This window comes from Loxodonta africana, chromosome 15 (assembly GCF_030014295.1).
Source record: "Loxodonta africana isolate mLoxAfr1 chromosome 15, mLoxAfr1.hap2, whole genome shotgun sequence".
In the NCBI taxonomy this organism is placed as follows: domain Eukaryota; kingdom Metazoa; phylum Chordata; class Mammalia; order Proboscidea; family Elephantidae; genus Loxodonta; species Loxodonta africana.
The window spans coordinates 23,308,864-23,336,439 of NC_087356.1; the positions used below are offsets into that span (position 1 = coordinate 23,308,864).

General features: G+C 41.9%; 1 protein-coding gene across 6 annotated transcripts in view; it reads left to right on the forward strand.

Moving 5' to 3' along the window:
* Positions 1-27,576, forward strand: part of ARHGAP25 (Rho GTPase activating protein 25) — a 123,553-nt gene that overhangs the window by 46,103 nt on the left and 49,874 nt on the right. For 3 of the 6 annotated variants that reach the window (XM_003413657.4, XM_064268674.1, XM_023552714.2), the window contains exon 2: positions 5,465-5,664. The exons of 1 other annotated variant lie outside the window; for it this stretch is intronic. In XM_003413657.4, coding sequence (XP_003413705.2) covers positions 5,465-5,664 — 200 coding nt within the window. Of the gene's footprint in view, positions 1-4,932; positions 5,214-5,464; positions 5,665-5,684; positions 7,591-27,576 lie in introns of those variants that run through there. 2 more of the 6 variants (XM_023552717.2, XM_023552715.2) reach the window with 2 other exon arrangements.

Below are 27,576 nucleotides of genomic sequence, written 5' to 3' on the forward strand. Positions count from 1 at the left end.
TCCTACTGAGGTGCATGTAGGCAGTTGGATAGGTGGGTGTGTAGCTCGGGAGAGAGGTCTGAAGGGAAGGCATTTAAATTCCACTCCTTTTTCAAAGTCCGTTAAACATGGTTCCTAGACTACTCCACTCTCATGTGAACACATTGAGAAAATACGTTAAATAGTTCCCACCAGCTTTGAATTGACGACTCACACCTCACCTTCACTTTTAGAGTCATCTACAATAGAAGTTAAACCAAGGCAAAGTTGAGAGCTGATGTAAGAAATATCTTAAAGGTAGACCCTAGAAGATTTTGTGATCGATTATTTTAGGGGTTAGGGGTGAGAAGATGGGAAGATGAAGAAAGGAAGTGATAAAGTTTCCTCAGCTGACTTCTCTGTTGATACTTCCTTATTTAATTTTCTCTTGCTCCAACTCGAGGCAAAAAGTAACTACCTTCTACTGCAGAAAGGGCTTCCCTGTGATTGTGACATTTCTTCAATTTTTATTTTCTTTCTTGTACCCTCCTTCACCTACAGACTGAAATTCAGTGTATGCAGTCCAAATACATGACTTGTCTATATTTTATCCTGGTCCTCCCTTGCTCAGGAAGAAATGGGTCCCTATTGCCTCCCAGATCCAGGTTGAACTTCTCACACTGTAAGCAGCCACCATAAACCACTTCTTTGAAAGCTCCAGCTTGACTTCCCTACTTGATGAAATGCTGCCCCACCCTTATAGTCCATTTTGTCCCATGCTTTGTAATGCTAACATGCAGATTCTAGGAAGTCCTGATCAACAGAACCTTCTTTGATGATGGAAATGTTTTCTGTCTGTACTGTCCAATATGGTAGCCTCAAGGGCTACTGAACACTTGAAATGTGGCTGACGTAACTGAGGAATTGAATTTTAACTTAATTTATTTTAATTCATTTAAATGTACGTAGCCACGTATGGGTTGTGACTACTGTATTGGACAGCACAGTGCTAAGGACTTGCTCCTCCTGCTCGTGTTAGGGTGGGTTTCTGAGCTCATTGACCCCCCTCATTTCCCACTTACCCTGGAGCACTCTGTAAATGCTTAGCAACTGCCTTCACAGCTTGTTTTCCCAGTCTGCCTGTGGCCACCTCTCCAGCCCACAGCCAGGTTCATTCCCAAAGGGCTGGGAATGTGCACTCAGCATACAATGGCTGACTCACAGCACAGCCTACACGATTATTTTCGTTATGAGAAGCAGCTCTATTCATAGTAACCGCTTTCTTTGTTTATCCAGGAACAAGTCACACCCACAGAGAGACTGTTCAAAGGAATTAACAAAGAACGTTAGTGAAAACCAAGTCAAACTCAAGGCCCACCAGGCTTTCTTCTCCAATATTTAAATCATCTCATGCTAGGTCCCACTGGTGCGCAATGCTGAGGGGGCAGGTAAGGAGATCCGGAGCTCCCCTGCTCAGTCACTGACTCACCTGAGCCCCCAGAGGCAATCTCCCCAGTATCTGGGCAGAATTTCCAGGACTGAGGAGGTTTGCACAGAGCATTCGCACCCTCAAACTTGGAATGCAGGGCCCAGCATGCGTAGTCATATCAAATACGGTAAGGATGGTAACAGGCGCTCAGGAAACTGGTTGAACGTGAGGGTTAGTGGTATGATTTCTGAAATACAGAAGATGGGTAATCAAGCCCTTGTTCATATGTCGGCAGACACAAGGGCATCAAAGTCCCCCTTTGGCCAGGTTGGAGAACACAATACCCTTTATTAACATAATAAAATACAAGGCCAATCTGGGGAGAGGGCCCTTGTTCTTGTTTTGTTGTTTTTGCCACACAAAGCATGGAATTTTTCCCAGAACTAAGCACAAAATAATATCCTAACAACGAAGTTCTTCTTTGCGGAGCTAATTCTCTACAGGGTCTTCTTGGCTCCTGTTCCCCCACCTCACACTTCTTCACCGCTATTGGGGATCTTCAGTTTCTCATGTTCCACATAGTGGTCCCAACTATTTCTGTGGGTCTCCAGGGGTGGTATCACCCAAGAAGCCATGTGAAGGCTTCTCCTTACCTCCACTGTTAGGAGGGGCCTCCCTCCAGGGTCTGATGCTGCTTCTGGTAGATGGTCACTGAGATGGGTCACACTGGGCTGGGCTGCACTGAAGCTGCTCTGTTGAGGTGGGAGAGAAGGTACCTGCATCAGCCAGGATGACTCACTCTTCCATTTTCCCCAGAAATTTTGCATGTAAACCAACGTTTCTGTTTTTGCCCACAATCTGTCCTCTTTCTAGGTCAGATACGAACCTTTGCAAGGTACAGTCTTTGGCCTAAAGAGGTACAGAGTTATCCTTCAAATTCCTTCCTCCCCATTGCATTCCTGCCAAAAGCCCTCCTATCGTTCCTTCGGATCAAGCTTAGCTGCTAACCAAAAGGTCAGCAGTTTGAATTCACCAGCCGCTCCTTGGAAATCCTAGAGGGCAGTTTTACCCTGTCCCATAGGATTGCTATGAGTTGGAATCGACTTCACAGAAACAGTTGTTTCTTGTTGGCACGATGATTAAAGCACTTGGCTGCTAACCAAAAAGTCGGTGGTTCAAACCTACCAGTGGCTCCATGCCATAAGGACTACAGCCTAGAAAACCCTATAGTGCAGTTCTACTCTGCCCCATAGGATCACTATGAGTCAGAATCTACTTGACGGCATACACCAACAACAACAGTGGAGGGGATGGGTCCCAGAGTGGCTGTTCTTTGAGTTACAGGTGAAGAACTTTGAAGATAACAGGTACTCAGGAGCAGGATCTCAGACAAAGTTCTTAACCTGGACACAATGATGTAAAGGCAACACTTTGCAGGCATGCCAACTAATCATTACCAAAATGCAAAACTTCTCTTTGCTACAACTGAGCGTATGCACTTTTACAACAATGTCTGTCAAATGGGAGGCTGAATCAAGTATGTCTTGCAACTTAACGTTCAACATAGTGCGATTTCTACAGGTCAGTGGTGGGTGGTTAGCTGATACACAGGATGTTAGGGTATGAGGGTTAAGAGAGCCCAGTTAGGGCACACCCTTTTTGGACAGCAATATAGCGCCATTGGACCAAGTATGTAAATGGAGCAATAATTCTAGATACAATTAATGTCATTGGAAGGAAGACTGTAACGATGAACAAAGGTCTGGCGTTTGAAAGTATGCCATGAACACAAATAAAGGTTGAGGACTACAGGCAGACAAGGAAATAGGAAGGAATCAAAAGCAATGGGGAGACGTTGGCAATTAAATGCATTAAAGATAGAAACGAAGAAGAGGGCAAGCTTGATGATGGAATGGCATTTTTAAGTAAAGAAGGAAGCTAAAGAAGCTCCCAAAGACGATCTCCATCTTTGCAGTAGGAAATAGTCATCTGTTGATAAAAACATTAAGAGTAACATTTGCTTACCTTTGACCAGGCACTGTGCTACATGCTTTATATACGTTGTTATTGCTGTTGGGTGCCACTGAGTCAGTTCTGACTCATAATGACCCCACGTGACAGAGTAGAACTGCCCCATAGGCTTTTCTAGGCTGTAATTTTTATGGGAGCAGATCACCAGGTCTTTCTCCCATGGAGCTGCAGGGTGGGTTCAAGCCACTGACCTCTCAGATATCAGCCAAGCACTTAACCATCAGGGATCCTTACATGTGTTAGTTTGTTTAATCCTCACAACAATTCCGTACAACAGGGACTGTTAGGATCTTAGGAGTCCCTGGGTGGCTCAAACAGTTGAGTGATTGACTACTAGCTGAAAGGCAGTTCTAATCCACCCAGAGGTGCTTTGGAAGAAAGGCCTGGCAATCTACTTCTGAAAGATTACAGCTATTGAAAACACTACGGGGTTGCCCTGAGTCAGAATCTACTCAATGGTAGCTGGCTCAGCTTTTTTTTTTTTTTTTTTTTATAGCTATAATCCTGGTTTTACGAGCGAAGATACCAAAGTTCAGAGAAGTTGTATAATTTACCCATGGTTACAGGCTCAAGAATGGACGATCCAGGTCTCCACCAAGCAAGACAAAATGGGCTGAGAGTGGAGTTGGTGTTGTGAGTGTTCAAGGATGATAAGAGCTGGATAAAAGGATTGGAGGGTGGAGACTTCTCCAGCAACACCTAGCAGAAGGAGAGGAATGCAGACACTGGGTGTTGCCCAGGGCTAGGAATTAGCAAAATCACCCCTCTGTAGTACAAGTGGTTAAAGCACTTGGCTGCTAACTGGGAGGCTGAAGGTTCAAGTCCGCCCAGAGGCATCTCAGAAGAAAGGCCTGATGATCTACTTCTGTAAAATTGTCCGTTGAAAACCCTATGGAGCACAGTTCTACCCTGACATGCCTGGGGTTTCCCTGAGCTGGAATCAACTCAACGGCTACTGGTGGTTGGTTGAAGGAACTAACGAGTGTGGAGTAGCAGCACAGAGTCAAGGGGACATGGGGCACCAGTGTGGTCTTCAGGGCTTTGTTGAACTGTCTGGGAAAGAAGGAAGATGAGGCTCTGAAGAAAAGATTTAGCGGGGACCACAGGCAGGATAATAGCTCTGGAGGTAAAGAAAAGACAGAGTTGTCTTGATGGGAGCTACCAGGGATCAGCAACCTCATCCAATGACAGGCAGGACTCTTGTCTGAAAGCCAAAGCCAATGACACGAGGCAGTGGACCAAGGGGTCTGAATTCAAATTCTGCTTTTGTGTTTCGTTGGTTTTCCGACTCTTTTTCGTCTCAAATGCTTGTGTGTCAGCCACAGGACGTGACAACCTAACTGAAAACCCAATAGAAAGGCAGCTGTGGTGAGGTCCTGCATAAAGTGTTATCAACACTCTCAGGGGTCAGGGGACGCTTGGCAGGAGTGTTTGGGAGGCGCCAACTTCCACATACTGCCTGCATAGCCAGGGGCCAGGGCGTGGAGTGGGGTCTCCCGGGGAAGGACTGTATTTCACAGTGAGTTCAGCACAAACACAACTAGCTCCTCCTCAAATCGGCCGCTGTGGAAGAAAGCCCAGGCAGCTTCCGGCTGCCTCTGCAGCTGCGTGGGACTCACCCTTAACCCTCAGAACGAGGCATTATTTTCTCCCCTCTCTTGTCAGATACTGACTCCCACGCAGGAAAAAGGAAGCACCTTTTTGTCAGATGCTGTGGCCACTTCCTCTTTAGAAAGCTCCAGCCAATGTTTCGCTTTGCAGAATGAGGGGGCCGACATCAGCTGCTGGACTGCGTGTACGCTGGGCCGCTGGCTCTCGCCTCCTTTTCCGTCTTGGTCTAGCCCTTCTCGGGAGCAGGTCCCTGGGCTGCCTCTCTAGGTCATGGGGGATTTTCTCTGATACAGATCTGGACCCTTGAGGTGGACCTGCCTGTGGCCCCACCTAGCTCCTCAGCCCCTTTGGGGGTTTCTCTCTTGCTTCTCCTCCCACACTTCACGTACTGCTTCATGTCCCTCAGTCAGTCTGCCTGTCTGTTCCTTTCTATAGCCCGGTCCCAGAGTGTGATGACTGGCTTGCCGATGGCGGCTTTTCACGCATCGTCCACCCCCAATCCATTGGAAAGGCCCATCAAGATGGGGTGGCTGAAGAAGCAGAGGTCCATCGTGAAGAACTGGCAGCAGCGGTACTTTGTGTTGAGGGCACAGTACCTCTACTACTACAAGGATGAAGAGGACACGAAGTCACAGGTACCATCCAGCCTTTTTGTCCCCAGGACTATGGCTCTCCCTCTCCTGGCATGGAGGAGGGTACTTAGTGACATGGTGGCCACTTAGAGTGTGTGTAAACCCACGTGAGCTTTCTTACTGGGACTAGACATGTATCTGTTTGGGAGGAGATTGCTTTTTTCATCTCACCATTTTCTAGGTGCGTAAACTGGGTTGCAAAGATGACAGTGTGATCCTCCGGGAAGCTCCAGGATAAGCACTATGGCATTTCCTAGATGTAGCTCAAAATTGAGGCTTGAAATGTGGTCACGATGATGGTGATGTGGAGAACTAGGCTCCGAGTGCATGTGTTTGGTTCAGGAGGATTGATTTTGGACTTCCATTTATTTGTTTATTCATGAAATATGTCTTAAGCTTCTATTCTGTGTCAGACACTGTTCTAGGTACTTGAAAATAAACCAGTGAGTACGACAGATCAAAATCTTTGCCCTTGTGGAATTTAGACAATGGGGCAAAGATAAGAAGGTCAACATAATATATAAGGAAAGAAAATATAGGTAGAAAAAGATTAGTTCTACGAAGGAAAAATAGAATGAGTTAAGGGTGATCAAGAGTTTGGGGAAAGTGTTAGAATTTTAAATAGAATGTTCAGAGTAGACCTCAGGGAGAGGGTGGCATTCGAGCAAAGTCTAAGGAGAGGGAAATAACCATGCAGACAGTAATCTGGGGAAAAAGCATTCCAGGCAGAGGGAACAGCCAGCTCAAAGCCCCAGAAGTGGAGTGTGGCTGGAGTGTTCGAGGAAGAGCAAGGAGGTCAGTGTGGGTAAAGCAGGGCTAGTGAATGAGCGAATAAGAGAGGATGAGGTCAGAGGAGAGAGAGCAGGGACATGGGTTGGGGGAAGCAGATTGCAAACGGCATTATAGGCCATTGTAAGGACTGAGGGCAACAAGGAGCCATTATGGGGTTTTGAACAGAGAGGTGGCATTTTGGGGTTTATGCTGTAAAAGGTTGGCTCTGAATGCTGTGTTCAAAAATAGACTTTGGGCCGAGGTGGGAGAGGGGCGTGCAAGGGTGAACTAGGTAAGAGGTTATGGTATTTAGAGTCTCAGGGGTATTGTGGCTGGAGGAAAATGGTCAGACTTTGGATATACTTTGAAAGTAGAGCAAACAGAATTTCCTGATGAAGTGGCTGGGGCTATGAGAGAGAGCTTTGATCCTGAATCGTGGACCTAGGTCTCTCCTCCCCTTCCCATTGATTCTTCGTGGCCACTGTGGTATGTGAGAGTGAAAGGCGGCACCATTAACAATTACTCTGGGACCCCAGGTGTAAACTAGATACCCAGGGCAGCAAGTATAGCTGGTCACCCTACCTAGAGCTCATGTCTGTGGAGATGGAAAGGGGGGATTTCGTCAGAAGGGACTTATTGGGGAAGGCAACTCTGGTACCTTCTGGAGCCACAAAAAAGCCCCAAGAATGGTGAGAATAAAAAATGTGTGTATTGGGGAGTGGACGGGCAGGGTATGTAAAGAAATCAAATGGTCATTTTGGAAAAGTACCTCTCCCTTTAAGGGCAGGGTTGAGGGTCCGCAACCCTGTCAGCAGGCCTCTGGTTAACCAGGCCCTCAACCTGAGGGTTAGGAATGTTCTAAGTGTCTCTGTCACCGTAGAGGCCGGGGAAGGCCACACAGACGCCACTGCGAATGGGGTTCTTGCCCAATGACCTGTGTGTGGTAAACAGACTTCCTTCTCTTCATGAACAGCCCAAACCTTACCAGAGCCAATCAGTTTTAGGCTCAGACAGTGGTGATTGGTGTATAAATATCTGAAGCAGGAAGTCTTCTCGTCTTCAGACAGCAAGGGAGATGGCAATAATGCATGGGCCATCCCAATCAATGGGAAGTACAGCTTGGTGGTGTTTGCTTCCATGAGGCCTAGAGGGTGAGAGGTATGTTACATCAAAGCTTGGGTTCTTTTTCTAGCTCTGCCATTGTCTGGCCATGTCATTATATAATTTTTCTGGACCTTTCATTCTTCCTCTGTAAAATGAGACAAGAATATCTGTCCGCATTTGTCACAGGCTCAAACCATATGATGCCTGTGTAAAAAACTGCTTTGTAAAAGGATAAGCTGGTTTTGTCAAAGGAAAAAAATATTTGAAGATCCTAGCTTCTCCCCTGTAACTCCTGGAAGGAGGAAACCCAAAGTCTTCCCAGGAGTAAATTAATCTCCACTGTACCACCAGGGCTCCAATCTGGCATAATCAAGTAAATTAAAGCTTCTTCTAGGATGGCAGGGATGGTTTATTTATTTATTTATTTATTTAGAAATCTATTAATATACTAAGTACATCAGATCAACAGATTGAGATCAACAGGTCCAATGGAAAACCCACACAATCCCTCAATAGATGGCTGAAAAAGCATTTGATAAAATTCAACACTCAGACTTTTAGGAATAAAATGGTAGTTTCTTAGAGTAAGTTCGTTTGCTGATACAGTGATATTTATATTTTGATTACAAAAACTATACATGTGCCTGATAGAAAATTTGGATGATGGAGAAAAGCACAGAGTAGAAAATAAAAATGGTGCACAATCTCACAGCAAGAAATAGCCACTGAAATCATCACCTTTTCCAGTCTTTTTCCTATATAAATATACAAAATTGTTACAAAATTATGGCAAGTACAAATTTAGTATTATAATATTATTTAATTAAAAATTAATATATCATGAATATTGTTCCTTTTTATTAAATATTCTTCTACAATGTGATTCTGAATGATGGAAAAATAATCCATTTAACAAGTGTTCTGTTACTGGGATTTTAGGATGATGCTCACGTATTTTTATTACCAACAAGAATCCTTGTAGAATTTTCCCACTGCCATAATGATTTCACTGAGATAAAGGAAAAATCTATTTACAATAAAGTTTTATCATTATGCTATCACTTAACACTGTTTTGGGACTGCTAGACATTGCAAATGTCTAGAAATAAAATGAAACTTTTAATGATGATCTAAATTCCTGAAAAAAAAAACAAGGGCACATTTCCTTATCACATTTCACAGTGTTCATAATTCTGTATAAAAATTATGTAAATGTGAAAAACGAATTCATAAAAATACTAGAAGAAAATATAATTATTTGCATAATGTTTGGGAGGCAGACTTTTTTTTTTTATAATTTTTATTGTGCTTTAAATGAAAGTTTACAAATCAAGTCAGTCTCTCACACAAAAACCCATATACACCTTGCTACACACTCCCAATTACCCTCCCCGTAATGAGACAGCCTGCTCTCTCCCTCCACTCTCTCTTTTCATGTCCATTTGGTCAGCTTCTAACCCCCTCCACCCTCTCATCTCCCCTCCAGGCAGGAGATGCCAACATAGTCTCAAGTGTCCACCTGATCCAAGAAGCTCACTCCTCACCAGCATCCCTCTCCAACCCATTGTCCAGTCCAATCCATGTCTGAAGAGTTGGCTTTGGGAATGGTTCCTGCCCTGGGCCAACAGAAGGTCTGGGGGCCATGACCACCAGGGTCCTTCTAGTCTCAGCCAGACCATTAAGTCTGGTCTTATAATTTGGGGTCTGCATCCCACTGCTCTCCTGCTCCCTCAGGGGTTCTCTGTTGTGTTCCCTGTCAGGGCAGTCATTGGTTATAGCCAGGCACCATCTAGTTCTTCTGGTCTCAGGATGATGTAGTCTCTGGTTCATGTGGCCCTTTCTGTCTCTTGGGCTCGTAATCGCCTTGTGTCCTTGGTGTTCTTCATTCTCCTTTGCTCCAGGTGGGTTGAGACCAATTGATGCATCTTAGATGGCCGCTTGCTAGTGTTTAAGACCCCAGACACCACTCTTCAAAGTGGGATGCAGAATGTTTTCTTAATAGATTTTATTATGCCAATTGACTTAGATGTCCCCTGAAACCATGGTACCCAGACCCCTGGCCCTGCTACGCTGACCTTCGAAGCATTCAGTTTATTCAGGAAACTTCTTTGCTTTTTGTTTAGTCCAGTTGTGCTGACCTCCCCTGTATTGTGTGCTGTCTTTCCCTTCACCTAAAGTAGTTCTTATCTACTAATTAGTGAATGCCCCTCTCCCACTCTCCCTCCCTCTCCCTTCTCGTAACCATGAAAGAATGTTTTCTTCTCAGTTTAAACTATTTCTCAAGTTCTTATAATAGTGGCCTTATACAATATTTGTCCTTTTGCAACTGACTAATTTCACTCAGCATAATGCCTTCCAGGTTCCTCCATGTTCTGAAATATTCCACAGATTCCTCACTGTTCTTTATCAGTGCGTAGTATTCCATTGTGTGAATATAACATAATTTATTTATCCATTCATCCATTGATGGGCACCTTGGTTGCTTCCATATTTTTGCTATTGTAAACAGTGCTGCAGTAAACATGGGTGTGCGTATGTCTGTTCATGTAAAGGCTCTTATTTCTCTAGGATATATTCCAAGGAGTGGGATTGCTGGCTTGTATGGTAGTTCTATTTCTAGCTTTTTAAGGAAGCGCCAAATCGATTTCCAAAGTGGTTGTACCATTTGACATTCCCACCAGCAGTGTAGAAGTGTTCCAATCTCTCCATAGTCTCTCCAACATTTATTATCTCGTGTTTTTTGGATTAATGCCAGCCTCGTTGGAGTGAGATGAACTCTCATTGTAGTTTTGATCTGCATTTCTCTAATGGCTAATGATCGTGAACATTTCCTCATATATCTGTTAGCTACCTGAATGTCTTCTTTAGTGAAGTGTCTGTTCATATCTTTTGCCTGTTTTTTAATTGGGTTGTTCGTCTTTTTGCAGTTCAGTTTTTGCAGTATCATGTAGATTTTAGAGATCAAGCGCTGATTAGAAACGTCATAGCTAAAAACTTATTCCCAGTCTGCAGGTAGTCTTTTTACTCTTTTGGTGAAGTCTTTGGATGAGCATAGGTGTTTGATAGTTAGGCGGTCCCAGGTATCTAGTTTTTCTTCTGCATTCTTTATAATGTTTTGTATACTGTTTATGCCATGTATTAGGGCTCCTAACCTTGTCCCTATTTTTTCTTCCATGATCTTTATCGTTTTAGGTTTTATATTTAGGTCTTTGATCTATTTTGAGTTAGTTTTTGTGCATGGAGTAAGGTGTGGGTCTTGTTTCATTTTTTTGCAGATGGATATCCAGTTATTCTAGCACCATTTGTTAAAAAGACTGTCTTTTTCCCATTTAACTGTTTTGGGCCCTTTGTCAAATATCAACTGCTCATATGTGGATGGATTTATGTCTGGATTCTCAATCCTGTTCTATTGGTCCATGTATCTGTTGTACCAGTACCAGGCTGTTTTGACTACTGTGGCGGTATAATAGGTTCTAAAATCAGGTAAAGTAAGGCCTCCCACTTTGTTCTTCTTTTTCAGTAATGCCTTATTTATCCAGGACCTCTTTCCCTTCCATATGAAATTGGTGATTTGTTTCTCCATCTCATTAAAGAATGTCCTTGGGATTTGGATTGGAATTGCATTAAATGCATAGGTCGCTTTTGGTAGAATAGACATTTTTATAATATTAAGTCTTCCTATCCACGAACAAGTTATGTTCTTCCACTTATGTAGGTCTCTTTTGGTTTCTTGCAGAAGTGTACTGTAGTTTTCTTTGTATAAGTTTTTTACATCTCTGGCAAGATTTATTCCTAAGTATTTTATCTTTTTGGGGGCTACTGTAAATGGCATTGATTTGGTGATTTCCTCTTTGATGTTCTTTTTGTTGATGTAGAGGAATCCAACTGATTTTTGTATGTTTATCTTGTATCCCGATACTCTGCTGAACTCTTTTATTAGTTTCAGTAGTTTTCTGGAGGATTCCTTAGGGTTTTACGTGTATGATCACGTCATCTGCAAATAGAGGTACTTTTACTTCTCCCTTGCCAATCTGGATGCCCTCATTTCTTTATCTAGCCTAATTGCTCTGGCTAGAACTTCCAGCACAGTGTTGAATAAGAGTGGTGATAAAGGGCATCCTTGTCTGGTTCCCGATCTCAATGGGAAAGTTTTCAGGCTTTCTCCGTTTAGGATGATGTTGGCTGTTGGCTTTGTATAAATGCCCTTTATTATGCTGAGGAATTTTCCTTCTATTCCTATTTTGCTGAGAGTTTTTATCATGAATGAGTGTTGAACTTTGTCAAATGCCTTTTCTGCGTCAATTGATAAAATCATGTGATTCTTGTCTTTTGTTTTATTTATGTGGTAGATTACGTTAATTGTTTTTCTGATGTTGAACCATCCCTGCATACTGGTATGAATCCCACTTGGTCATGGTGAATTATTTTTTTGATATGTTGTTGAATTCTATTGGCTAGAATTTTGTTGAGGATTTTTGCATCTACATTCATGAGGGATATAGGTCTATAATTTTCTTTTCTTGTGGTGTCTTTACCTGGTTTTGGTATCAAGGATATGGTGGCTTCATAGAATGAGTCTGGTAGTATTCCATCCTTTTCTATGCTCTGAAATACCTTTGGTAGTAGTGGTGTTAACTCTTCTCTGAAAGTTTGGTAGAACTCTGCAGTGAAGCCATCTGGGGCACGGTTTTTTTTGTTGGAAGATTTTTGATTACCTTTTCAATGTCTTCTTCTGTTATGAGTCTATTAAGTTGTTCTACCTCTGTTTGTGTTAGTTTAGGTAGGTGGCGTGTTTCTAGGAATTCAATCATTTCTTCTAGGTTTTCAAATTTGTTTGAGTATAGTTTTTCATAGTAATCTGATATGATTCTTTTAATTTCAGTTGGGTCTGTTGTAATATCGCCCATCTCATTTCTTATTCAGGTTATTTGCTTCCTCTCCTGTTTTTCTTTTGTCAGTTTGGCCAGTGGTATATTAATTTTGTTGATCTTTTCAAAAAAACAGCTTTTGGCCTTGTTAATTTTTTGAATTGTATTTCTGTTTTCTATTTCATTTAGTTCAGCTCCAATTTTTATTATTTGTTTTCTTCTGGTGCCTGTGGGTTTCTTTTGTTGCTCTTTCTATTTGTTCAGGTTGTAGGGATAATTCTTTGATTTTGGCCCTTTTTTCTTTTTCGATTTGTGCATTTGTTAATTTAAGTTGGCCTCTGAACACTGCTTTTGCTGTGTCCCAAAGGTTCTGACAGGAAGAGTTTTCATTCTCATTGGATTCTGTGAATTTCTTTATTGCATCCTTAATGTCTTCTATAATCCAGTCTTTTCTGAGCAGGGTATTGTTCAGTTTCCAAGTGTTTGATTTCTTTTCCCTGCTTTTCCTGTTATTGATTTCCACTTTTATGGCCTTACGGTCAGAGAAGATGCTTTGTAATATTTCAATGTTTTGGATTCTGCTAAGGCTTGCTTTATGGCCTAATATGTGGTCTATTCTAGAGAATGTTCCATGTGCACTAGAAAAGAAAGTATGCTTGGATGCTGTTGGGTGGAGTGTTCTGTATATGTGTACGAGGTCAAGTTGGTTGATTGTGGCATTTAGATCTTCTGTGTCTTTATCCAGCTTCTTTCTAGATGTCCTGTCCTTCACCGAAAGTGGTGTGTTGAAGTCTCCTACTATTATTGTGGCGCTGTCTATCTCACTTTTCAATGCTGATAGAGTTTGTTTTATGTATCTTGCAGCCGTGTCAATGGGTGCATAAATATTTAATATGGTTATATCTTCTTGGTGTATTGTCCATTTAATCATTATATAGTGTCCTTCCTCATCCTTTCTGATGGATTTAACTTGAAAGTCTATTTTGTCAGAAATTAATATTGCCACTCCTGCTATTTTTTGATTGTTGTTTGCTTGATGTATATTTTTTCCATGCTTTGAGTTTTAGTTTGTTTGTGTCTCTAAGTCTAAGGTGTGTCTCTTGTAGGCAGCATATAGATGGATCTTGTTTTTTAATCCATTCTGCCACTCTCTGTCTCTTTATTGGTGCATTTATTCCATTGACATTCAGAGTAATTATGGGAAGGTATGAATTTAGTGCTATCATTTTGATGTCTTTTTTTGTGTGTTGACAGTTTCTTTTTCCCACTTGATTTTATGTGCCGAGTAGATGTTCTTTATGTATTGTCCTTTCCTCATATTTGTTGTTGTTGATTTTGTTTCTGTTGAGTCTGTATTTTTCCCTTGTATTTTATTTTGATGAGTAGGATAGTTTGTCTCCTTTGTGGTTACCTTATTATTTACCCCTATTTTTCTAAATTTAAACCTAACTTTTATTTCTTTGTATCACTGTATCTTCCTCTCCATATAGAAGGTGTATGATTACATTTCTTAGTCCCTCATTATTATTTTAATGTTGTCTTCTTTTATATAATAACATCATTGTTACCCTGTGTTGGGATTTTTTTTTAAATCTTGCTTTGTTTTTTTGGATTTCCCTGTCTGGGTTGACTTCTGGTTGCTCTGCCTAGTGTTCTAGTCTTGGGTTGATACCTGATATTATTGATTTTCTAACCAAAGAACTCCCTTTAGTATTTCTTGTAGTTTTGGTTTGGTTTTTACAAATTCCCTCAACTTGTGTTTATCTGGAAATGTCTTAATTTCACCTTCATATTTAAGAGACAGTTTTGCTGGATATATGATTCTTGGCAGGCAATTTTTTCCTTCAATTTTTTAAATATGTCATCCCATTGCCTTCTTGCCTGCATGGTTTCTGCCAAGTAGTTTGAGCTTATTCTTATTGGCTCTCCTTTGTAGGTGACTTTTTGTTTATCCCTCACTGCTCTTATAATTCTCTCTTTATCTTTGGTTTTGACAAGCTTGATTATAATATGACTTGGTGACTTTCTTTTAAGATCTACCTTATGTGGAGTTGAATGAGCATCTTGGATAGATACCTTCTCATCTTTCACAATATCAGGGAAGTTTTCTGCCAACAAATCTTCAACAATTTTCTCTGTATTTTCTGTTATGCCTCCCTGTTCTGGTACTCCAATCACTCGTAGGTTATTTCTCTTGATAGAGTCCCACATGATTCTTAAGGCTTCTTCATTTTTTAAAATTCTTTTATATGATTTTTCTTCAAATATATTAGTGCCAAGTGATTTATCTTCGAGTTCAGAAATTCTAGCTTCTACTTGCTCAATTCTGCCCCTCTGACTTTCTATTGAGTTATCTGATTCTGTAATTTTATTGTTAATCTTCTGAATTTCTGATTGCTGTCTGTCTATGGATTTTTCAAGCTTATTAAACTTTTCATTATGTTCCTGAATAATCTTTCTAAGTTCCTCAGTTGCTTTATCTGTGTGTTCCTTGGCTTGTTCTGCATATTCCCTCATTTCTTTCCTGATGTCTTGGTCTTGAAGGGTTCTGTATATTAAACTTTTGTATCCTGCATCTGGTAATTCCAGGAATGCACTTTCATCTAGAAGATCCTGGATTCTTTGTTTTGAGAGCCTGTTGAGGTGATCATGGTCTATTTCTTTATGTGACTTGATATTGACTGTTGTCTCTAAGCCATCTATAAGTTATTGCATTATTTTATGCTTGCTTACTGTGTTGTAGCTCCTTGCTTTGTTTTGTTTTGCTATACCCCTATGGGTTGCTTGAGTGAGCTAGCTGGATTATTTTCACCTTTGGAGCTCTGGTGTCCTGTCCCCAGCTGGCTAGAGCTGCTATCAGGTATATCAGTCTAGGAGTCCATTCAGTTTTCTTGTATGAATTCATCTCAGGCGTCCAGGTAGCTGATATCAAGTGTGTGGTACAGGCTGTGTCCTACAGTCTTAGAAGGGCAGGGTTGGTTGGCATATATACCGGTATCTGATTGCAGTAGGGGGTCACGCTCTGAACAAGGCAGGGGGCTAAGAACCAACCCCCAAGTGTCTCTGAGGAAAATGCGTCTCTGTTCCCTAGAGTGTGCTGGTGGGTGGGTTCTGCAGAGGGACCATGGGCGCCCAAAGTTTTTGGTTGTAAGGACTGGGAGGTACCAGTTATCTTTGGACCCCTGTCGTGGGTGGCTGGGTGACCTGAGTGGAGCTACCAGTCCTTAGGTCCCTGATGTGGGTAGGTGAGGACCTTGTTTAATAGGCAAAGCAATGTCAAACATCAAACACCCACCTCTCTACCGCACAGCTGAAATGATTGGAGTTTGCCAACAGGGCCTATTCTCCTGAAATAGGCCTACACAGGTCCATGCAGAAGGGAAAGGTGCTCAAGGTCCACGGATGGTTTATGCTGGACAGGAGCTGCTTCTGTCCTGAGCTACCCCGGTTAATGGAGCTAGCAAATTATCTTTTCCCCCCAGTTGCAAATTTTTCCTTCCCCAAGGCCGGGAGGATGGCTCTAGGTGCTCACCAGGGTCTATCTCAGGCCCAGGGATTCAGCCATTGAAGCCGGCTTAGGGTTGCGGGGGTGGGGGGTGCGGTAAAATATACGCAAGTACTTAGCTTTTGTGGAGAGCGCAGTTCTCCTCAGGTTCTGGAGGTGTGAGTGGGCTGTGTGGCTGGCTGCTTCTCCCTGAGGAAACCGCAGCTGAACGCTAGGACCAACCCGCCACCGTCGCAGCCACCGCTCCGGGAATGGTGCCTGAGGGCTCCCCATGATTCAGGTCCAGTAACTCCTCTCCACTTCTGAACAGCCTCTTCCTCTCCCTGCCCCTCAGTTCATTGTCTAAGCTTACCTTTGATGCTCAGGGCTCCCAGCTTGTCACAAATATACTCGTTTCACTTGTTTTTTTTGGGTCTTTGTTGTAAAGAGGGCTCGATGGAAGCGTCTGTCTATTCCACCATCTTGGCTCTGCCTCGCTCTGCTCGAGGCAGACTTTTTTAAGCACAACAAAGACAGCACAAGAGAAAGACTTACTTGCATAAATAAAAATGTCTGTAGCTCGAAAACCAAGTGGAACCATAAAGCAGAAAGGAAAAATTTGTATGTATATATAAGGAAATATTCTTAGTATTTAAAATATTCTTTCAAATTCATAAGAAAAGTCCAAATAACTCAATCAAAAAATGAGCAAATGGTACAAACAGAAGATTTACCAGAGGAATGTAATAGTCAATAAACATACATTAGAAAGTTCAATCTCAGTGATAATCAGGCATGCAATGTGAACTAATGAGACTCCACCACTGTGCCCTTATCAAACTTGAAAAGATTTTCTAAAAAATCTCAGTATTGGTGAGGACTGAACAGCAGGAATTCTCATGCACATCTGGAGGAAATCAAAATCAGTGTGACCTTTCTGGAGGATAACATGCCTTTTAAAAATACAAGCACTTGACCCTGCATTTCTAATTCTAGGAATTGAATGTAAATGGATGACTAAGATTTATGTAGATGATTAAATTTACCTATACAAATTTTCACCACAATGACATTTATGTTAATGATTTAAAAACAATGCCAGCTGTAGTGGCTATGTTATGTTAGAATACGTTTCTGTATCTCTACAGTGGATTACATGGAAACCCTGGTGGCATAGTGGTTAAGTGCTATAGCCACTAACCAAGAGGTCAGCAGTTCGAATCCACCAGGCACCCCTTGGAAACTCTATGGGGCAGTTCTTCTCTGTCCCATAGGGTCGCTATGAGTTGGAATTGACTCCATGGCATTGGGTTTGGTTTTTTTGGTTTTTATAGTGGAACACAGTTCACCTATTGATTACAATACTCTAAATCAATACTTTTTGAATTGGAAAGATACCCACAATATTCTTGTTTTTATTATTGTCCACATAAAAGCAAATAACAACAGATGATGCTATGCATAGTATCTCATTAAAAAAAATCATAAATAAGTATTTATGGAAAAAGTCTAGAAAGACTACATAGAGATGTTAGCTGCGGTTATCCCTGAGCACTGGGTCTACACACAATTTTTAATTTCCCTCTTTTTGTTTATTTTCTAACTTTTCTATACCAAAAACAACAGACAAAAAGCCTATTGCCACCAAGTCGATTCCGACTCACATCGACCATATAGGATGGAGTAGAACTGCCGTATAGGGTTTCCAAGGAGCTGCTGGTGGATTCGAACTGCCAACCTTTTGGTTAGCAGCTGACCTTACTTTATAAATTAAAAAGAATATATCTATAAAAACAACAGCAACATAGAAACACCCCAATAACCTTGGAACAATCGGGTGAAAGGGGCCCTCAGGTACACTGATGATGGGTTTGTAAGGTGATATGACATTTCTAGAAAGCCACTTGGCCAGATAAATCAAGAGCCAAAATAATGTCGTACCTTTAGATCCAGTGATTCTGGTTTTAAGAAGCTATCTAAAAGCAATAATAAGAAATATGCAGTGTTATTTATAGTGACAAACACTGGACCTAAAGTCCAATAAAGGAGAATGACTAAATAAATCATGGACCTCTATATGATGGGCTTTTGTGTATGTGTCTTGGGAAGCCTTGGGGATCTATAGAAATTGTCCTCGTGTCTTCTCTACAATGATGGTTTCAGACAATGCTAGCCTAGTCGGGTAGACAGCCTGTGCCGTTGTCTCACCTCCCTACTTTCCGTGAAGTTGCCACAGCTGGTCATCTGCCAGTAGTGTGCTGGTGAAAGTTTGACAACTGGGACTGTGGGCAAAGGAGGCTTGATTTGCAGCATTTGCCAATTCCTGTGGTGTAAATACTTCCCCTATGACTGATTCAGGCCACCAACATGACATCATTGAATGTAGAATTGAGAAAAGATATGCAATAGTTCAACAGTATATAGTATTTCCACCACACAGAGAGAAGAGGAGTAAAAAACAAGGGTAGAAATAATAGTACAATGTAGCGAAATAATGAGGAAGTGATATAGTTTACGTGTTATTACCTTTGTTTTTAATATAAAACATTTCACTGTAAGTTAATGTAATTTAACTTTTAATAGTGGCTGTGTTTAGCAACTGGCTCACAAAGTTCCTGAAAATGTAACCATCAGTTATTGTGAGCCAAACAGGCTGTAGCACACCACAGCCACTGCAATCTCCCCTGCTTCATGGCTGTAGGACGTGTGGCCTTCGGCATCAAACTCCTCCTACCCCTCCTTCCATTTTTACACAGTTGTTGTTATTGTCGTTAGGTGCTCTTGAGTTGGTTCTGACTCATAGAGGCCCTATGTACAACAGAACAAAACACTGCCCAGTCCTGCACCATTTTCGCAATTGTTGCTATATTTGAGCCCATTGTTGCAGCCACTGTGTTCAGACCATCTCACTGAGGGTCTTCCTCTTTTTAGCTGACCCTCTACCTTACGAAGCATGATGCCCTTCTCCAGGGACTGGTCCCTCCTGATAACATGTCCAAATTGCGTACGATGAAGTCTCACCACCCTCCCACCTAAGGAACATTCTGGCTGTACTTCTTCCAAGACAGATTTATTCGCTCTTCTGTACTCCATGGTATATTCAGTATTCTTCGCCAACACCATAATTCAAACATATCCGTTCTTCCGTGGTCTTCCTTATTCATTGTCCAGCTTTCATTATGCATGTGAGGAGACTGAAAATACCATGACTTGGGTCAGGTGCACCTTAGTTCTCAGAGCAGCATGTTTACTTTTTAACATTTTAAAGAGGTCTTTTGCAATAGATTTGCCCAGTGCGATATGTCATTTGATTTCTTCACTGCTACTTCCACAGGGGTTGATTGTGGATCCAAGTAAAATGAAATCATTGACAACTTCAGTATTTTCACTGTTTATCATGATATTGCTTGTTGGTTCACTTGTGAGAATTTTTGTTTTCTTTATGTTGAAGTGTAATCCATACAGAAGGCTGTATGTAGTATTTGATCTTCATTAGTATGTGCTTCAAGTCCTCTTCACTTTCAGCAAGTAAGGTTATATCATTCGCATATGGCCGGTTGTTAATGAGTCTTCCTCCAGGACTGGTGCCTCATTCTTCTTCATATAGTCCAGCTTTTCAGATTATTTGCTCAGCATGCAATTGAATAAGTATGGTGAAAGATACAACCCTGACACACACCTTTCCTGACTTTAAACCACACAATATTCCCTTTTCTGTTCAAAGAGCTGCCTCTTGGTCTATGTACAGGTTCCTCATGAGCACAATTAAGTGTTCTGGAATTCCTATTCTTCAAAATGTTACCTATAACTTGTTATAATCCACACAAATGCCTTTTCATAGTCAATAAAACACAGGTAAACATCTCTCTGGTATTCTCTAATTTCAACCCTGATCTATCTGACATCAGCAATGATATCCTTCATTCCACATCCTCCTGTGAATCATGCTTGAATTCCTGGTAGCTCCCTGTCGATGCACTGCTGCAACTATTTTTGAATTATCTCCAGCAAAATTTTACTTCAGTGTGATATTAATGGTACTGTTCAATAATTTCCACATTCTGTTGGATCACTTTCTTTTGGAATGGGCACAAATATGGATCACTTCCCTTCGGGTGGCTGGGTAGATGTCTTCCAAATTTCTTGGCATAGATGAGTGAGCGCTTCCAATGTTGCATTCATTTGTTGAAGCATCTCAGTTGGTATTCTGTCAACTCCCTGAGCCTTGTTTTTTGCCAGTGCCCTCAGTTTGAACTTCTTACTTCATTATCATCGATTCTTGATCATACGCTACCTCCTGAAATGGTTGAACATTGGCCAGTTCTTCTTGGTACAGTGACTCAGTGTATTTCCTACCATCTTCTTTTGATGCTTCCTGTGTTGTTCAATATTTTCCCCCATGTGATCCTTCGATACTGCAACTCGAGGGTTGAATTTTTTCTTCAATTCTTTCAGCTTGAGAAAGTTCTTCCCTTTTGGTTTTCTGACTCCAGGTCTTTGCACGTTTCTTAATAATATTTTACTTTGCCTTCTTGAGCTGCCCTTTAAGTCTTCTGTTCAGCTCTTTTACTTTATCATTTCTCCTGTTGACTTCAGCTACTCGACATTCGAGAGCAGCTTTCAAAGTCTGTTCTGACATCCAGTTTGGTCTTTTCTTTCTTTCCTGTCTTTTTAATGACCTTTTGCTTTCTTTGTGTGTGATGTCCTTGATATCATCCCACAACTTGCCTGGTCTTCGGTCCTTGGTGTACAGCATATGAAATCTATACTTGAATGGTCTCTAAATTCAGGTGGGATGTGTTCAAGGTTGTACTTTGGGACTCATGGACTTGTTTTAATTTTCTTCAGCTTCACCTTGAACTTGCATGAGTAATTGGTAGCCTGTTACACGTTTGGCCCCTATCCTTGTTCTGACTGATGATATTGAGCGTTTCCATCATCTCTTTCCACAGATGTAGTCAATTTGTTTCCTGTGTATTTCATCTGTCAAGGTTCAGATGTATAGTCACTGTTTTAGTTGTTGAAAAAAGATATTTCCGAGGAATTGGCCTTGCAAAATTCTGTAATGCAAACTTCGTGTCATTTTTATCACCAAGACCATATTTTTCAACTGCTGATCCTTCTTCTTTGTTCCCAACTTTTGCATGCCAATTACCAGTAATTATCAGTGCATCTTGACTGCATGTTTGATCAGTTTCAAACTGTAGAAGTTGGTAAAAATCTTCAATTTCTTTATCTTTGGCCTTAGTGGTTTGTCTGTAAAATTTGAGTAATGTAGTCATGTGTCATTTCATGGCCAGAATAAGTTCTGTGAAAAAGGAGATAATGCTCTCAGGGAACATTTAACTCAATTGGCATAACAGAGTTTATAAAGAAAATGTTCTATGTTCTACTTCGGTGAGTAACGTTTGGGGTCTTAAAAGCCTGTGAGCAGCCATCTAGGACACTCCACTGGTCTCACCCCTTCAGGAGCAAGTAATAATGAAGAAAACTACAGACACAAGGGAAACATTAGTCCAAAGGACTAATGGACCACATCTACCACGGCCTCCACCAGACTGAGTCCAGTACAACTAGATGGTGCCTGGTTACCACCCCTGACTGCTCTGACCGGGATCACAATAGAGGGTCCCAGACAGAACTGGAGAAAAATGTAGAACAAAATTCAAACTCAAAAACAAAGACCGGACTTTGTGGCCTAAAAGAGGTTTGAGAAACCCTGAAAGTATGGACCCTGGACACACTTTCAGCTCGGTAATGAGACCACTTCTGAGGTTCACCCTTCAGCCAAAGATTGAACAGGGCCATGGAACAAAACAAGACTAAAGGGGCACACCAGCCCTGGGGCAGGGACTGGAAAACAGGAGGGAACAGGAAAGATGGTAATAGGGAACCCAGGGTTGAGAAGGGAGAGTGTTGACATGTCGTGGGGTTGTTAACCAATCTCATACAATAATGTGTGTACTAACTGTTTGATGAGAAACTAGTTTGTTCTGTAAACCTTCATCTGAAGTCCAATTAAAAAAAAAGATAATACAATTTGGACATTGTGCAAACACCATATTATATACAGGCAGTTCCCCTACAATCCATAGTTAGGAACCATTCCCAGTAAAGCCTATTATATTAAAATCTTATGGGAGCTCCCAGGACAAAGCCCGAGATAGAGCTGTATCCACTGGATACAGGAGGCTGGCCTTGCTGGGTATGCAGAGTCGGTCCGGGCCCGTGCCTGCGGTCAGATCAGAACTTTGCGCTTGTCAGGGTACAGGGCGGGGGTGCACGGGGACGGTGGTGAGAAGAAATGGCCTTGGGGACCAGGTAGGGAGAGGGTGTGCAGGTGCAGGGAGCACAGCTGGTGGTTTTGGTCCTGGATGCTGCTGCCCTGTTGGTGCGACTGCTTCCTGATCATGTCCAGTCACCGCCTGGAGCCTGGAGCTTGTGAGCACCCGGTCTGTGGTAGAAGTGAAGGAGCCACAGCAGGTGCCACCTTGCTCTGGGAGTGTTAGGCTGCTGGGAGGGTTAATGAAGCCAGGATGAAGGTGAGGAGCTGGAGGTGCTTCTGCAATTGGAATGCTCCCTGGAGCCTCACTGCTCATTCACTCTGGGGGTTTGGGGTCTTTAAAACCATTAAGGGGAAATAATTAACAAAAAGAGAGCCACTTTGCCTTTGAAAAAAAAAAAATGGGACCATAGGCATATGCGTTCAGACTTTGCCGGAACACATGTTAACATGGTGCATGACTATAGTTGTATTAACTTTCCTTCCTTGTAGGCATATGGATATTATCCTATCACCGACCTCGTTGTACTTTGGGGTAGGTCTTGAAATGTTCTTTTTGACAATGAATGTGATGCAGTTCCTCTTCAATTCACCATTCCCAGCATAGTAGGCCTTATGGTTGTCTGATTCAAAATGGCCGTTACCAGTCCATTTCAACTCACTAACGCCTAGGACATTGATCTTCAAGTGTTCCATTTCATTTTTGATAACTTTCAATTTTCCTAGATTTACACTTTGCACATTCCACGTTCTAATTATTAATGGATGTTTGCAGCTGTTTCTTCTCATTTCGAGTCATGCCACATCACCAAATGAAGGTCCTGAAAGCTTTACTCTGGCCACATCATTAAGGACAACTCTACTTTGAGGAGGAAGTTCTTCCCCAGTCATATTTTGAATGTCTTCCAAACCGAAGGCTCATCTTCCAGCACTATATCAGACAATTCTTTACGCAGAGTCCACCCTAATCAATTTGGGAAGTGGGCGAAAGTGGCCGTGGGCAATTTAGGCCTTTCCCTTTCTGGGACAATTCTTCCTTCCCCATCAGTGTCCTCACCCACAGCAAGTGGCATCTCTCTCGCTTTTCCCCCCTTTTCTTCTCTCCCACTTTCCTCTCTCCACTTATGATGTCCCAGGACCTTGTGCTCGACATGAGGAAAGGAACTGCTATTAGTCATTTATGCCTTGGTGTCAGTGAGTTTGACTCTGATTGTTTCTTCTTCCAGCAAGTAGGACTTGTATGTAAAGCCTTATTTGTAATTCTGGAATAACACTGACCCAAGTTTGAATCATGGTTTTCCTATTAACTAGCTTAGGGATCTTGGGTCAGTAATAACCCTCTGTGAGGATCACTTCCTCATCCTGACAATGGGGAAAATAGCCCTTTCCTTATAAAGGTCATGTGAAGATTAGTTATGATAATATATTTAAGGCATTTAGTACAGAGTCAGATACCTCATAACGGCTCAATAACTTGTGTGTGTGTGTGTGTGTACAGTATTTTATTTTTTACTATTTTCTGATTAGATACTTTTGGGTATTAAATGACAGTTGAAAGAGGTACTTAGGGAAATCAGGTGCTTCTGAAATTACACTTTCCTTCCCTTCCTACCAGTGTTCCCCTTCTGTCTACAAATAAGTTGGCCTTTGCTCTGGTGGCTCAATGTTTTTTGTTTTGTTTTGCTTTAGAATTATTTAAAAAATTGGGAATGAGAAAATTTATTGGGCCAATGGTTTAAAGGCAGAGCCCTTATTACATGCTAGGCAATGCATGAAGCTCTTTGGAAGTGTTTCCTAATTTAATACAATACTTGTGTGAAGTAGGGGTTATTATTCCCTTTTTATTATTATTATTATTTGTTGTGCTTTAAGTGAAAGTTTACAAATCAAGTCAGTCTTTCATACAAAAACTTATACCCACCTTGCTATGTACTTTTAGCTGCTTTTCCCCTGAGACAGCACACTCCTTCTCTCTACCCTGTATTCCCCGTGTCCATTCAACCAGCTCCTGTCACCCTCTGCCTTCTCATCTTCCCTTCAGACAGAGCTGCCCACATAGTCTCATGTGTCTACTTGATCCAAGAAGCTCACTCCTGACAAGTATCATTTTCTGTCTTATAGTCCAGTCCAATCCCTGTCTGAAGAGTTGGCTTCAGAATGGTTCCAGTCTTGGGCTAACAGAAGGTCTGGGGACCATGACCCCCGGGATCCCTCCAGTCTCAGTCAGACCATTAAGTCTGGTATTTTTATGAGAATTTGAGGTCTGGATCCCACTGTTTCTCCTGCTCCATCAGGGATTCTCTGTTGTGTTCCCTCTCAGGGAAGTCATCAGTGGTAGCTGGGCACCATCTAGTTCTTCTGCTCTCAGGCTGATGTAGTCTCTGGTTTATCTGTCCCTTGGGCTCGTATTTACCCTGTGTCTTTGGTGTTCTTCACTCTCCCTTGCTCCAGGTGGGTTGAGGCTAGCTGATACATCTTAGATGCCTGCTTGCTTGGTGGCTTAGTGTTTAAGTGCTCAGCTGCTAACCACGAGGTCAGCTGTTCAAACCCACCAGCAGCTCTGTGGGAGAAAAGACCTGGCAATCTGCTCCCGTAAAGATTATCGTCTGGGAAACCATGAGGCAGTTCTACTATGTCCTACAGGGTTGCTATGAGTTGGAATTAACTGAAGGCACACAACAACAATAACAACTCTGGTGCCATAGCTCACCCAAAGCAGTCTCATGGTCATTTTTTCTGTAGGCTTGATATTATTTGCTAAAGATGGCGAGGAACCTTCCAGGTGAATGTTATTTTTAAATAATAAAATCAGAGGAATGTAAAAAAATTGCAGATTTCCATTCGATTGACAGATTTCTCTTTCCTTTTCTCCTCCTCTCTTCCCCTGGTTTGGCAAATGTTTCAAATGTTGCAAACCAGGTCTCCCTTCTTTCTCCTTTCTCCTTTTCCTCCTTTATCTTCCTCCTTATTTTTACTTTTTTCTCTCACTCAGTCCTAGGGATTTTTATTTGTAGACAGTCCTATTTCTTAGGGAAGAAGCATTTATTATTTCAGGCTCCTGAGTTGATCTTCTTCTGAGGTATCCTTACAACTCTTTTACCTTTATAGCTTTCTGTGTCGCTGATCCTCCTCACTCATACTTTGTTCTGGAATAAAGACACATGTGTTTACTCAGTTCAGAATCAGACACGCTGCCTTCTACGGCCAGGGAGATGTAAATTATGAGTAACTAAATTCTGTACAAATTAAGCTGTGTCACTTTGTGCAAATTGTTTAGACTCTTGGATTGTTGGTTTCCTCACCTGCAAAGTAGAAGTGACAATTCTGGCCATGCTCTTTATCTGAAGCTGTTGTATGTAATGGGGTGTAATGAGACATTGCACGTGAAAATGCGCAGTAAATGGTAAAGCACGGTGTATACACACGGTGGAAGTGACTTTTTTTTCTGGTAATACATCAGTGTACAAGAGATTGTATATCCTACATGCATCATTCACCATTCCCAGCGTAGTAGACCTTCCATGAATCCACCGTCCTCTTCCCTACTTCTCAGGGGAGATTAAGTGGATCATCCCAACTGTAATGGCAAAGAGCACAGGTTTTTGACTCACTTTTGAGGTGAATTCCCTCTCTGCCACTTGCTAGCTCAATGACTTCAGGCAAATTACAGAAACTTCCTGAACCCTAGGGTCCTCATTTGTAGTGTGTGCATAATGATACTCTACTTGGAAGATTGCTGGAAGGACTAAATGATTAATGTGTTTAAGGTGGTGAGCAAAGGCCTGGCACCTAGAAAGTGCTGTTCAGTAGCTCCTGATGCTACTAATTACCTTGAGCCCTTAAATAACTATCTATGGTTCAGCCTTAACCACCCCCTCTGTCAGGCTAGCAGGTGGTATGGTTCACCCAGACCCACCATTGCTTTTACAAAGATCAGGTGTCTGTTTTGGCCATGAAGTCAAATCTCTGAAAAGTGGCAAAAGGCAAGCATTGGTGTTGACACCCTTTCAATTCATTCTCCTGCCAGGACCCAGTTCTTTTCTCTCCAGGCACCTAGCTTTATTTAATCAGGGTCCTGACCTAGTTATATGGCACATTAGGTCCATGTGACCACCCATCTCTGGTGTCCACCTGGCCCTGACTTTCATAACTGCTTTATGGAAACTGCTTCCTGAGCCACCATCCACCACCATCTTATGTAGCTGACTACCATTAGCTCTTGGCCATCAGGCTCCTATCCATTGCCATCAAGTTGATCCTGACTTATGGTGACTATATAGGACAGAGTAGAACTGCTCTATATAGTTTCCAAGGCTGAAATATTTACAGAAGCAAACTGTCACATTTTTCTTGGATGGAGTGGCTGGTGGGTTTGAACTACTGGCCTTTCAGTTAGAAGCCCAGCACTTTTAACCACTGTGCCACCAGGGCTCCTTCCCATACTAATAAATGAAATTGATTAGATTATGTATCTTTGATCCATAAATGTTGGGTCATAATACAATACTGTGAAATTAGTGTTGAATAAAGCCTGCACAGGCTAATATAGAATCATGTCCCAAACTCCTGTGTCTAGGTGATGTCTCAGGTACAACATTGTTTCAATAAAATATATGCAGGCAGTACACAAATAGATTTTTAATCATCTGGTGCCTTTTGAAAACCTTAAGATGTCTTGGTCTCTTGATCCTTACCCATTGCTGTCGAGTCCCCACAGCTGGCGGGTCAAACTGCCGCTCTTTCAGTTAGCAGCCAAGCTCTTAAACACTGCGCCACCAGGGCTCTTTTTCTTGATATTTAATTTCCCAATATTCTGTCCATATTGCCTTCTAAGTGGGGCTCACCCACTATGGCATGCTGGGGTGAGAGCCCCATAGCATGAAGGGCAAAATTCTGCTCATGTGCAACTGTGGGACCTCTAACTCCAGGTTAAAAAAAAAAAAAAAATAGGGAGAAATGTCTTTGAAATAATTTATTCTTGATATATTTTCTTAAAGCATCAGCATAGTTACCATGAAAAAAATAAAAGCTTTGCTTTTCTGACAATTATTTTTACAACGTAGTTTACTTTTATTTTGATGTATGTTTGGTGGGGAGAGAATGCCATCAGACTATTTTCATTGCTTAAGGGCTCTTTGGATCTTAATATGGTCCTAGGGCTATGGGTCAGTCTTTCTAGTGGGCAGAGGTGGCAGTTATCCAAGTGAAGGACTTTCAGGGTCTGGGAAGGACTTCTGCCACCAAATATCTTCCTGTCTTAAATTCTTATCTCATTGACCAAAACCTTTTACTTCACAGTGGTTAAGAAGGCTTACAATGAAAACACATTTGAGTAAGAGTCAAACACATTCTCACTATGGTGTAAATGACTGACAGTCTTCTTTCTAGATTTGGATTGTTAGGGA